Source organism: Panthera tigris, chromosome F2 (assembly GCF_018350195.1).
Source record: "Panthera tigris isolate Pti1 chromosome F2, P.tigris_Pti1_mat1.1, whole genome shotgun sequence".
Taxonomy (NCBI): Eukaryota; Metazoa; Chordata; class Mammalia; order Carnivora; family Felidae; genus Panthera; species Panthera tigris.
In genome coordinates this window covers 81618699-81630361 of record NC_056676.1, presented here as the reverse complement: position 1 = coordinate 81630361, position 11663 = coordinate 81618699, and the positions used below count along the sequence as shown (strand labels likewise).

At 66.7% G+C, this 11663-nt stretch overlaps 1 protein-coding gene across 5 annotated transcripts; it reads right to left on the bottom strand.

Moving 5' to 3' along the window:
- Positions 1-807: 807 nt before the first annotated feature.
- RHPN1 (rhophilin Rho GTPase binding protein 1) lies at positions 808-10827 on the bottom strand. 5 transcript variants are annotated; one of them, XM_042973498.1, is made up of 15 exons: positions 10673-10827; positions 7786-7901; positions 6330-6458; positions 6033-6108; positions 5272-5349; positions 4631-4794; positions 4377-4543; positions 4001-4194; positions 3495-3651; positions 3307-3417; positions 2722-2916; positions 2190-2266; positions 1822-1968; positions 1532-1693; positions 808-1108 (listed from the first exon to the last, which is right to left on the bottom strand). In XM_042973498.1, exons 1-15 carry the CDS (start codon positions 10751-10753, stop codon positions 950-952), a joined length of 2013 nt encoding a protein of 670 aa, XP_042829432.1. In that variant the 5' UTR covers positions 10754-10827; the 3' UTR covers positions 808-949. The 5 variants fall into 5 exon arrangements, with proteins under 5 accessions (XP_042829432.1, XP_042829433.1, XP_042829435.1 ...); XM_042973499.1 differs by having other exon boundaries at positions 3307-3414; XM_042973501.1 differs by having other exon boundaries at positions 4631-4755.
- Positions 10828-11663: the final 836 nt, after the last annotated feature.

Sequence of the window (11663 nt, the reverse complement as noted above, 5' to 3'; positions counted from 1 at the left end):
ACGGCGCCAGCAAAGAGGGGGCGGTCCTGGCCTGCAGGTAGACCTCCCGCAGCCAAGTCCTGCCTGCAGAGGCTGCTCGAGCGGGCGGCGGCCGCCCCCTGGTGGCCATGCGCACTCCCGGCCGCCCCGGCCCCCTCGCCCACCCTGCGGCCGCTCCAAGTGGCTGCTCCGCGCCTGCCGCCCCCAGCCCTCCCTTCAGGGCCAAGTCCTAACCAGCCCCCCTCGGAGCTTGGCAGAACTGAGCGGGGCGGGCGGGCGTGGGGGTGGAGGGCCAGGCCCGGCCCCTGGGGAAGCACGTGAGAGGACCGGACGTCAGCCACAGGGCCGGTTTGGGATCTATGCCTGGAGTGTGGGACACGCGGAGGGGACAGCAAGAACGGAAGTAGAGGGATCAAGGAAAGGTGTTGCGGGGGTGGGACTGGCTGGGACACTGGCCGGAGGGCAGAACTGTGGGGTGCCAGGTGGGCTGGGTCAGTGGTGGGGTCCTCGGAAGGGGTCAGGAATGCAAGCTTGGCGTGAGGCTGACCCAGCCCGAAGGTAGGGTGTGGACAGGATGTGGATCGTTGAGGGGCAGAGGCGAAGGGCGAGTGAGGATGTGGGCCACAACCTGCCCGGCCCCGACTCCAAGAAGCAGCTAGACGGCTCCCTTGGCCTGGGACGCTGCCCTACTCAGGTGGGGACGTGGGGCATGTGTGAGGACCCGGCAGCCCAGGGGCCGCATTCTGGCACCTGGGACTCCGTGCGCAGAGCAACCGTGACGCCTCCCACGTGTCGGTCCAGCGCCCAGCACCAGGCTCAGACACCTCATCTGACTCGGTCTTTAATGGGCAGCTCCGGGCACCAGGTGGGGCAGCAAACTGGCCCGAAAGTCCTTCAGGATGGAGAGGGCCGTGGAGGGAGCTGGCCCCTCGCCACCACCCTGGGCAGGAAGGGGAGGGCGGCACACAGCTCAGGGGTGTGGGGACAGCCTCCCTCTGGTCTTGCCCCTCTTGGCCTTGCGGCTCCAGCCAAGGAGGGGCCTGGGGCTGGCTCGCCCAGGAGCTGGCGGCCCCCGCCCACACTCCTTCTGGCCCCTCAGAAGCGCCCCCAGGGCTGGCCGGTGCTCCCCCTGCAATCGGGACAGAAATGGGTAAGGGTTGGCTCCCTGCCTGTGGCCAGGCTGCAGGGTGTGACCCGGGAGGTGGTGGCTGGTGCGTCAGGGGCAAGCTGGGGGTTCTGTAAGGGCAACAGGGCAGCAGCGCCCCGCAGGGGTGCCATGCTGGGGGTGGGGACCCTGAAACGGCTCCTGCAGCGCCGCCCCTGCCCGAGGGCCCCAGGAGTGTGGGCACACGGAGGCCCACCGCGGGGAGGGCTGCGGCCTCGCCCAGGGCAGGGACTCGCCGCCAGGTGGAGACCACGGCACAGACGGCCGCTGCCCAGAAGGCCACGCCAGTGAGGCTCACCGGCTCACAAGCTCGTCTCTCCGATGCCCTCGCAGTCGCGGGGCGTGCCGGGGCCCGGGGAAGTCCCTCCCGGGGCCCCCGGGGCTCACCGTGCTGGGTGGCTCCGCCCTGGGCAGCAGCGTGACCACCTGCAGGCTCGCGCCCTCGTCGCCCACACCCTTCAGCTGCGCCACCACCTCCGCGTGCTTCCACCACTTGCACGGCCGCCCGTTCAAGGACACGATGTAGTCACCCTCCCGCAGGCCAGCTGCCTGCAGGGACACGGGGGGGGGGGGTCCTGAGTCCCACGGGGGCACCCGCCACCCCTGGCCACAGTCCCACCTGCCCCCTTCAACCCGGGGACTTGGCCCCGGCGGGGGGGGGGGGGCAGGGGCCTCACCGCGGCCGGGCCCCCGGGGATGACAGCAGCGATGAGGACGGGCGCATCTCCCCGCAACGTGAGGCCAAAGCCAGCCTCTCCCCGGGTCACGTGGACGGGCCCCACCAGCCGCCAGCAGTTCTTGGCTGAAAACACGGACAGGGGCCCCTGGGGGTGGGGTGAAGGGGCGTCAGAGGCTCAGCCGGGCCACCACAGCACCCCTCACCCCCCAATCTCTACTACATCTTGGGTCAAAAACCGGGTGTGGCAGAGGGGTGGGGCAGGGCGGGGCTAGGCCACCAGCACCGCTTGTCCAGAGTCCTCCCCCAGGACAGGGCTGGGCCGCCTGTGCTGAGGTGGGGATGGGTGACCCTGGCAGGGGTGCTCACCAGCCGGTGGAAGATATCGGTCACCTTCACCCTGGAGAAGCTGGGTGCCCTGATCTCTGGCTTCTGCTGTGTTTTAGCTGAAACGACAGAGTTCAAGGGAAAAGAGAACTAGGCCTGAGGCTCAAGGACCCTAGGCCCCTGGGAGGCAGCCAGAGCAGAGCGGGCGGCCCGAGTGCGGCCTGCCGTACGCACACTGGCCCCTCTGCAGACCTCGGGGACCTGGCTGCCCGCCCCGCCCCAGGGGGCTCCGGGGTGTCTCGGCTCTCCGGCCATGCCTGCCTGCCCCTGTAAAGCAGGAGATGCTGGGGGGCCGGCCTGTGGTCCCGTCTCCCAGGCCACCGCCTCCCTGGGGCAGGAATCCACTGCGGGGATGGCAAGGCGCGGGAGAGCAGGGGGTGCGCCCGTGGGCTCCTTTGGAGGCCCACCGCTCCGTGGTCCCTGGAGGTGGAGTGGCCTCAACGGCAGCCACAGGTCCTGGGCCCACGGACGCCTGCTGGCTGGACACGCCCGTCCGAGGGGCTGGGCTGCTCACGTGGGATGTCGGGAGCTTCCGTGGCCTCCAAGAAGTCATCCTCTCGGTCGAGCTCCGAGTACCTGGCCAGTGAGCGCCGCAGGGCCTGGGCCAGCACGGCCTGCAGGAGGTCCACGCTCCGCAGGGCACGGCACACGGCGTGCAGCCGCAGGGCCTCCTCTTGGCCCAGGATGGCACGCTTCAGGTGGGCCTTGCCTGCGCGGGACCGAGTCGGCACACGCTCTGTGGGGCTCGCCTGGCCCGGGCCAGACCCCAGCTCTCCCCACCCCTGGACGCAGCCAAAGGAGCACAGCTGAGGGCTTCTGGGTCCATCCTGAGGGCCCGCGGGCCGCTCGGGGAGGAGCTACCAGATGCAGAAGGCCGGGCCGGGGAAGAGCTGCCTCCCACGAGGGCCCCCACCCGCCCAGGCTACCCGCCTTGCTCAGGCCCTGCCTGGGACTCAGCCGCCAAGGGGACCTCGGGGACGCAAGGTGGCAGCTTGGCAAGTTGCCAGACACCAGGCATGCCCGGAAGAGGTGACTCATGAAGGACGGGTCACTCGCCCCCTTCAGCGGGCCCTAGCCCCTCCGCGCCAGGCCGCCTCACCGAGCATCCTGCGCCCCTCCTGCTCCTGGGGTGCGGCGCCCGGGGGCCCAGGTGTGGCTGGGAGCCCAAGGAAGGCCTGTGAGAGTGCTGGGCAGTCCACCTCGACCGCTGCTGGGGATCAGAGAGGGCCGTGAGCCCCTCCGCACCGGGGCCTCTGCCGGCACACACACGAGGGGCAGGGCACTCACGGGGGCTGTCGCAGAGCACTGCAGCCGCGTGGTAGTGGGCCAGGGCGCGGAAGTACTCAGCCTTGACACGCACCAGGGTGGTCCAGGGGAAGGGCACGTAGTCGCGGACGGGTGGCTGGGCCATGGTCTGGTGCACCAGCCTGTACTCAGCTGCCACCTGCCAGCGCACAGGGTGGGACGCCGGGGCCTCCCCGCCCTGGGCCCCGGCCTCCGCCTGCCCCGGCCTGAGTCCCAGTGGCCCTGCCCTGCACCCCGAGCTGAGGCAAGCTCAGGAATCTGAGCCCCAGGGCCTGCTCTGACTGGTGCTGCCCCAGTGGCAAGGACTCAGGACCCGGGCTCCTGACCGGCTCCAAAGACCACGAAAACAGCTGGCTTTGGGAACAAACAGGAGACACAGCCACTGCCCCTGCCCCTCCCTGCCTGGACCCCCGATCCAGACCCTCCTGCTCATCTGGCCACCGTGGCTCAGCCAGGTCTCCTGTGGGACAAGGACTCCCTGCCCTCACCTGGGCAGCCTCCTGAGCCAGGCGCAGCTGGGCCAGGCAACCCTGGGGGGCTTCGGTGGACGGCAGCAAGAGCCCCTCAAAGATGCATTCTTGGGCCTGGGCGGTCATGAGTCGTTCCAGCATGGAGAGCGAGGCCGGGCTCATGTCGGGGCTGGGTGCTCGGGAAAAGTTCTCCCTCAGGAGGCTGAAGGCCCCTGTGGAGGGGCGCTCACAGCAGGAGGACAGGGCTGCCTGGCCCCGACCCCCACCCCCCACCCCCAGAAAGGGCCTGTGTGTGTACCTGCTCTGCCCCACACACTTGGAGTGCTAACCCGCCTCCCCCCACCCCCCCTCCGCACAACTGCGGCCGTGGGGCTGGGGGCCGGGCTGCCCTCACCAGCAGCCCTCTGAAAAGCTTCAATGGCGCGCCTGGTGCCCTCGGGGCAGGAGCGGTCCTGGCGAGCCCCGATCTGGGTGTAGAGGGCCCCGATGTTGAAAAGCACGCTGCCCTTCTCAAAGGCCAGGGCCCGCTGCTGGGCCGGGACTCCCGTGAGTGAGTCATACCTGTGGGTGGGTGAGGGTGGGAGCAGCAGGAGTCACAGGGCTTCGGGGAGCCGTCAGGGGAGGCCAGTGACCGCCCCCCCCACCTACCACTGGAACAGCAGCCCCAGGTTGCTGGTGGGGGCGATGAAGCGTGCGTCCAGGAAGCAGAGCTGGTTGTAGTAGGCCATGAGCAGCTCCAGGCCTGCCTCGCCTCGGCTGGGGGTCCGAATGGCCTGCGGGGCAGGCACCAACTGGGCCTCGGTTCCCCAGACCTGTCCCACAGCACACACACCACCCTGGGACCCTTTGCATGTCCCAGCCCAACGGGAGCACCCTGGGTCTAGGGGTGTACAAGGTCCCGAAGCGGCACATCCACCCGGTCTGGGGCTGTCGTGGACCACGCGTGCCACCCCCAGGACACTGAGCACCGCGGAGAGGCCCAGGCGGGGTCCCTGGGGAGGGACAGGCACAGAGCAGCCACTCCCAGGGGGCCAGCGGTATCTGATGAGGACGGAACTTCCCTGGTGTGCACAGAGCCACGTGTGTGCCCTGGCTGTGTTTGTGTTAATGCACACTCGGGGTGTGCCTGTCTCCCCATTCTCCCCAGGGCTGCTCCTGGTGGGGACTCCTGCACAGAGCATGTCTACACTGAGCTCCTTGCCTCTGTCCCTCGCTGAGCCTTGTTTTTCCTTGTGAACTGGGGGTGGCCGGTCTCCGGGGCAGAGAGGGGACAGGAGGAGCCCACTCACCTGCCGCAGGTCCTCCAGCTCCCTGATTTCGGCCTCATAGGAGGCACTGTCCTCTCCAAAGTGCCCAGAGATCAGCTCCTGCTTGGGGGAGGGGCAGGTGCTGGCTTTCCCTGTTCACCCGGCCCAACGTGGAGACGGGTGGTGGAGGCCCCGGGGCCCCTGGAGAAAGGCTGAGGACTGGTGTATATGTGGTGGCGGGTCCCCTCCTCTGGCCTTGGGGTCCCTCCCCCGCAGGTACGGGGTTCAGAGACTCGGTGCTGCTTCTGCTCAGAGTCCTTTCTGAGCCCCTGTAAAGCCCACCTGACGGGCAAGGGCACTGGGGCCAGGAGCTGAGGCCCCTCTCCGTGCTGCCTGCAGCGCGGCCTAGTTCAGGAGCCCCCAGGAGGACCCTGGGAACCGGCAGGTTTTCACAGCGGAGGCTCTGACCGGACGGGGCAGCCCCAGCCAGTGCCGACTCTCAGAGCGACGGTGGGAACCCTGTGGCCAGCGTGGGCTTTCAGCAGGATGCCTAACTCTGCCGTATCGATCCCACGGTGGGCTCTCCTCCAACACCCCTCCGACCAGAATCTCCCACAGCCTGGGCAGGCCAGGCAGCCAGCCGGAGTCAGACCCCCCCTCCCTCTGGGCCTGTTTCCTCTTCTGTTCAATGCAATGGCTGCCCCAGGAAGCCTTGGCGACCCCTTCTGACCCCAGGGCAGGGTGTAATCCTTAGGGCAGGACCACGTCCCACCAGACCCCGGGGCTCACAGGTCAGCACTCACCCTCAGGGGTGTGGACCAGTCCAGCTCCTTGGTCTCCTTCAGCCCCAGGGGGATCATAGGGACACTGACACCTTCGCTGGAACCAGAACCGTTGAGCCCAGACTCTAAGGCTGGACCCTGCCGTGCCCAGTGGCCACCCCCTACTTCTCCGGGCACACATAACCCCCCTTTCCCGATTCTGATACGTGTCCCGCACACACACGGCACAGCACTCAGGTGCCGCCCTGGAGGGTGTCTTGCGCGTGCGCACCACGTCCTCCCCCACGCCCACCGGCCCCCGCACATGCGCACACGCACCCCGCCGGCCGGTCCCCCTCCGCGCTGCCGTTGAGCTCCTCCAGCTCCTCCTTCAGCAGCTGCAGACTGGAGTTGACGTAGCTCAGCTCCAGGGCCACTGTCTCCCTGACCCAGGCGTTGCTGGTGGCTCTGGGGGAGGGAGGCCAGACTGAGCTGAAGCCCTGCTCTGCGGGCGGACCATGCGCCCCTGGGCCTCGCGGCAGCCCCTGTGCCAGCCCGGGCTCCAGAGTGCCGTGCCCCCGGGCCCAGCCCCCATGGAGGGGTGCGGTGCGGTCCCGGGCCCACCCCCTCTTCTCTGAGCCCCCCTGGAGTTCGTGCAAATTCCTGTCCACGTGGATACTTGGTGACTCTGGCCCAGGGCATAGCTCTCGCCTCCCACCACCTCTCTCCTGGGACGCGGGCTCTGGCGCGCCTTCCACAGTGACACAAAAACAACTTTCCCAAAGGGTGGGAGTCAGCCCCTCTCTGTGCCTACATCTGGGCAGCTGGCAGAGGAGGCGGTGGGTCCCCAGGAAGGCCAGGTTGAGAGCTGGGGTGGGGCAGACGGGGATGCAGGGCGGCTAAGGAAATGGAGGGGCCCCTTGGGCCCAGCAGAGCTGCATCCTGGAGCCTATCCGCCAGCTCTGTGCACACTGGCTGTGGCTCTGACAGGTGGGACCATCATCCTGGGCCACCAGCCATGCAGTGGGCTCACGGAGACATGGGTGAAGGTCTGAGCTGATGTGCAGCTCTCTAAGGAAGAGGCACCTCTTCAGCCTGGAGGACGCTTTCCTGGTCCTCAGTCTTTTTTTTTTTTTTTTTTAATTTCTTTAATTTTTATTCATTTTTGAGAGACAGACAGAGCACCAGCAGGGGAGGGGCAGAGAAAGAGGGAAACACAGAATCGGAAGCAGGCTCCAGGCTCGGAGCTGTCAGCACAGAGCCCGACGTGGGGCCCGAACCCACGAACCGCGAGATCATGACCTGAGCCGAAGTCAGACGCCCAACCGACTGAGCCACCCAGGTGCCCCCCGGGTCCTCAGTCTTGGGACACCTGTCACAGTTCAGCCTAAACGGTGCCTCTCCTGAGAAAGCCCTGCTGGTCACCACATAAATCACAGCCTCCCACACTGCACACCGGCCCCCCCCCTCCAGCACCACACGGAACTTGGCTGACCCTGCGCTGACCACTGCCAGTGAGGTCCACCAAGGTAGGGGCCTGGGTTGTCTGGGAGGGTTTCATTTGACCAGCATGGCTGCCCCAGACCCCGGTGGGAGGCCCAGCCCCTCCTCCTGGGAGCCTACAATGGCCATAGTCACCTGCTCACACGTCCGTCTCCCAAACCAGACCACACGGTCGGGCACCTGCCTGGGTCTCTGCCTGGCTCCCGTCACCCCACATGGGCTGGCTTCCAGGGGGCCTCAGGGGACAGCAGCACCACTGTCCCGAGGGATGGGGGCGGTGGCGGGCACTCACCTGTACAGGTTCTCCGCGCCTGTCCGCATCCGCAGCTCCTTATTGATCTGCTGGTGGACCTGGGCCCTGCGGCTCTGCAGGCGGCCACGCAGTGTCTGTGCCAGGGGGTCACAGCCCTGTGGAGAGGCTGTAGGTCACAGGGGCCAAGCCATGCCTCTGTCAACAGCTCACGAATGCCAGAGGGCTCTCGCGGGTGGGGAAGGCGGCGGTCGGCACAGGTGGGGCCCGAGCCAGCTCCCCAGGCAGCAGTGGGGCCAGGCAGGCCGAGTTGAGGCAGGATCCCGGGATCCCAGAAAGAAGGGGGGTGGGGTGGTCAGGGCAGGAAGCACACAGAAGGTGGGGGACAGGGCTGGACCGGGGCCCCACGAAGAAGCTGGGCCGATCCTGTGGAGCCAGCACCAGTGTGCCGGGGCTCTGGGAGCCTCTGGCGGGAGGTGGCCAACTGCTCGGCGCATATCCTTGTGTGCCTTTGAATTTCATTCCATAACCCCCATAATCTACTCTACCCGCACATTTCTAGCATGAGTTCTAGCACGGCCACGGGGGGATGACCCAGCCTGGCTCCTGCCAAGGTGCTAATGGAAAGGGGCCTGCCCATGGGGTGCTGGAGGCTGGCTTTCAGCGCTCCCCGTGGCGCTCGGCCCACCGTGACCCTGGGATACGTGTCTTGATATGTGATAAGAAGGTATCACCCCAGCTGGCTGTTTACGTGTGGGGTCCCTTTGGGCAACTGCTCAAAACCACAGGCCCAGAGTCACTCAGCTCCCAGGCAGCAGGCCAGGCCTCCCGACTGCCCACTGGCCACCTCAGGCACCGCTCCTCATTACACGGGACAATCCTGCTGGGCTGCCAGTGTCGGGGTCCCAGGCAGGAGAGCTGGGTGGCAACTGAGACCAGAGATGGGGGTTCCCAGCCACAGTGATGCTGCAGCCGGGTGACTAGAGGCTCTGGCCAGGGAAGCCGAGGGGCTTCCGCCAAAGGGGGCTTGGGCGGCTTTCAGGGCTGCAGTGGGACACGCGGCCGTGGCCACCGTGCTTCCTCCTAGCCATTTAAGGGCCTTCGTCTGGGACAGTCACCAGCCCTGGAGTTAGGAAGAACTTCCCAGAATGCACCTTCCCTGGGCAACGTCCCCATAGGTGGTCACAGAGCCTGAACAGAGTGGCAGTGAGGACAGTGCCTCCAGGAAGCTGCCCCAATGGCAGGGACAGGGCTTTATTCAGGCAGTGCTGAGGTCAGGCCCCTTGCAGTGTCTACTGTCTTCCTCATATTTGAGGAAATGTGGCCTATTTTCTTTAATATGTACCCCCCTGCTGGCAGGCAGGGGCAGTTTCAGACCTTTTGGGGGCTATATCTTGTCCCACTCCCTCGATGAAGGCACCCTAAAGGAGGCCTCACAGCCTCTCAAGAGGAAGGCCCCTGGTGCACAATCACCTCAGATTATGGCTCAACACCCCCTCAGATTCCAGCATGGATGGTCAAGAGAGAAGAGAGATCAATCAGAGAGGACCTCCCAGAGGCGGAGGCATTCTCCTGGGAGGCCTTCTTGTGATCCTTAGGTAATGGGAGAGGAGGCTTGTTCCAACTGAACAGTAAGAGAGAGAACACTAGATGTGGAGGGCTCCCTGCTCTGGGCCCTTGGGCAGGACCCTCATCTGTACATCTCAGGGGGGCGCCAAGAAGGAAAAAGACAAAACATGGCCCTCCTCTCTCTGCTCTGCTGTCTGGCTCTCTTCCTGCTGGCCTGTGCCTCTTCTCCACGGTGCACGTCAAGACCGCTCTGTGAACGAGGGAACGAGCCAAGGAGGTGGGCAGTCTCCCCTCCAAGAGGCCCGAGGACCTGGGGAGGGAGGAGCAGGCCACAGCCAAAGCTACATCACTCCCCTTCTGAAGCAAAGCTCCAGCAGGTTCTAGAGGTTCTGGGCCAATAGCCATGTCCATCTGCCCAGGGAGGGGGCTGGTCCCTATGCTGGGCAGAAACCATTAGCTCAGGAGGGCTGTCCTCATCAACACCACTCGTCTGCTCCTCAATGTCAAGTGCTCCTGGAGAGATGTGTTGGAACGGGGAGAATGCAGCCTCGGAGCCCTGCCGCACCTGCACAGGCCTGGTCTGGACGCTGGGACAGCCAGTGGGTGACTCCCGGGGAACACCCAGGCTCCAGGCTGCAGAGAGGGGCAGCCTGAGTGCCCCCTCCTTCCCAGCACAGATTTCGCAGGTGTCCGCTCCCACCCCTTTCCAGAGCTTCCCCACTACTCCTGGAAATGGTCCTTGGTCCAGAGTCAGCGAAGCAGGATTAGGGACCTCAGAGGGGGAGGAGGTGTGTGGGAAGTGAAGAAACGGACAAACTGTCTATCTGTGAAGTCCTCCAGCCATTTCCTGTTCCTGGGAGGCTCCAGCTGCCTGCCGCTGAAAGTTTCGTCAAATACAGAGCTAGGTGCCCAGGGCAAAGCTGAGCAGCCTGGAGAGAGGGAGGGAAAAGCTAGGAAAGGAGGAATGACGGGCACCCGGAACTAGCACAAGGGCCACGGGCTGTCACAGACCAGAACCCAACACCTGCGGTGGAACGGGGCCCGGAGCGTCCTCCAGAGCGTGGGAGAAAACGCTGAGCTGGACTTGTGTTCCCACCCTTTGCTAGAAGGCACAGAAGCCCAGCTCAGGCAGGTAACGCGGGCTCGGCCTTTCCACCGAGCCTCAGTTTCCCCAGAGGTCAGCCCAGCTGGCCTCTAGGGGCGAGAGAAGTGGGTTGCTGCCACAAGTCTTGCAGCGCGCTCAGACCTGAGAAGCCAGCGCCGACTGACTGCCACCGCCGGCGGCTGGTGGCGGGCAAAAGCGGGCCGGGGGTCCGGGACCCGTCCTCCCGGCGAAACCCGTCCCCGCGGACGCGCCCACCTCGCGAACGCTGCCGGCCGGTTGCAGCCGCGCACTTTCCTCGCCGGAGCCCGGGTCGTCCGTCCTCTCCTCGGGGATCATCGCCGCCCGCCGCTCGGGCCTTGCCCGCCTGGAAGCCGAGGCCGGCACAGGTCCCTCCCGGGCACCGCGCAGGGTCCCCCACTGTTCTCTCCTCGCGGGTGGCGGGCGCGGGCCGAGCGTGCGAAACTTCCCCTTGCCCAATCGGCGGCCGCGACGACTCCAACGAACAGCAGCGCCAGCCAACCAGAGAGCGAAGAAGGCGGGCCCCGCCGACCAGGCCCCGCCCGCGCGACCGCGGAGTCCCGGGGGAATGCGGTCGCCCCTGGCAACCGCCCGGCCCGACGCCGTGAGGCCGGGCGGGGCGCAGACTGCGCATGCGCCACGGCGTGCGCTCAGCGAGCGGAAAAGTTAGGGAAAAAGGAAAAAAGCAACTCCCAAAAGCGTCCGGCCCGACCTCCCGGGCGCCTGCGTGCTCGGCTCCCTGAGCCGACTCCGCAGGCTGGCACGTCGCCGGCTCGTCCCGCCCCCAAGGCAACAGCGGCCCTCCGAGGAGCTTGTCCAGCGCGTCGGCAGTGGGGGGCTCAACGGGTTCGCTGCAGCGAGCGCTGGCGCGAGTCCTCCAGCGACGCCGCTTCCCTCTCCGCTCAGCAGGCGCGGCCCGCCGGCATAGCTCGCTGCCAGAAGCTGCCTTCGAAGCGCTCCCCGGAGCCCGGCCCCCGCAACCTGCTTCCACAAACGACTTCGAGAACCAGCTCGCCTCCAGGACCAGCCTGGCCCGCAGAGACGGCCTGCTTCCGGAGCCTGCCCTCCCTGCGGGCCGGTCCTAGCGGTGTACCTCCACGCGGGTCCCGGGTCACTGTGGGACCCACTCAGAGTTCCTGTGAGGCTCCCCTCACCTAACGACACCCCCTTTGTAGGGGGCAGGGACGCCGTGCACAAGCAGGAACCACGCCAGTGTCCCTCGAGGCCC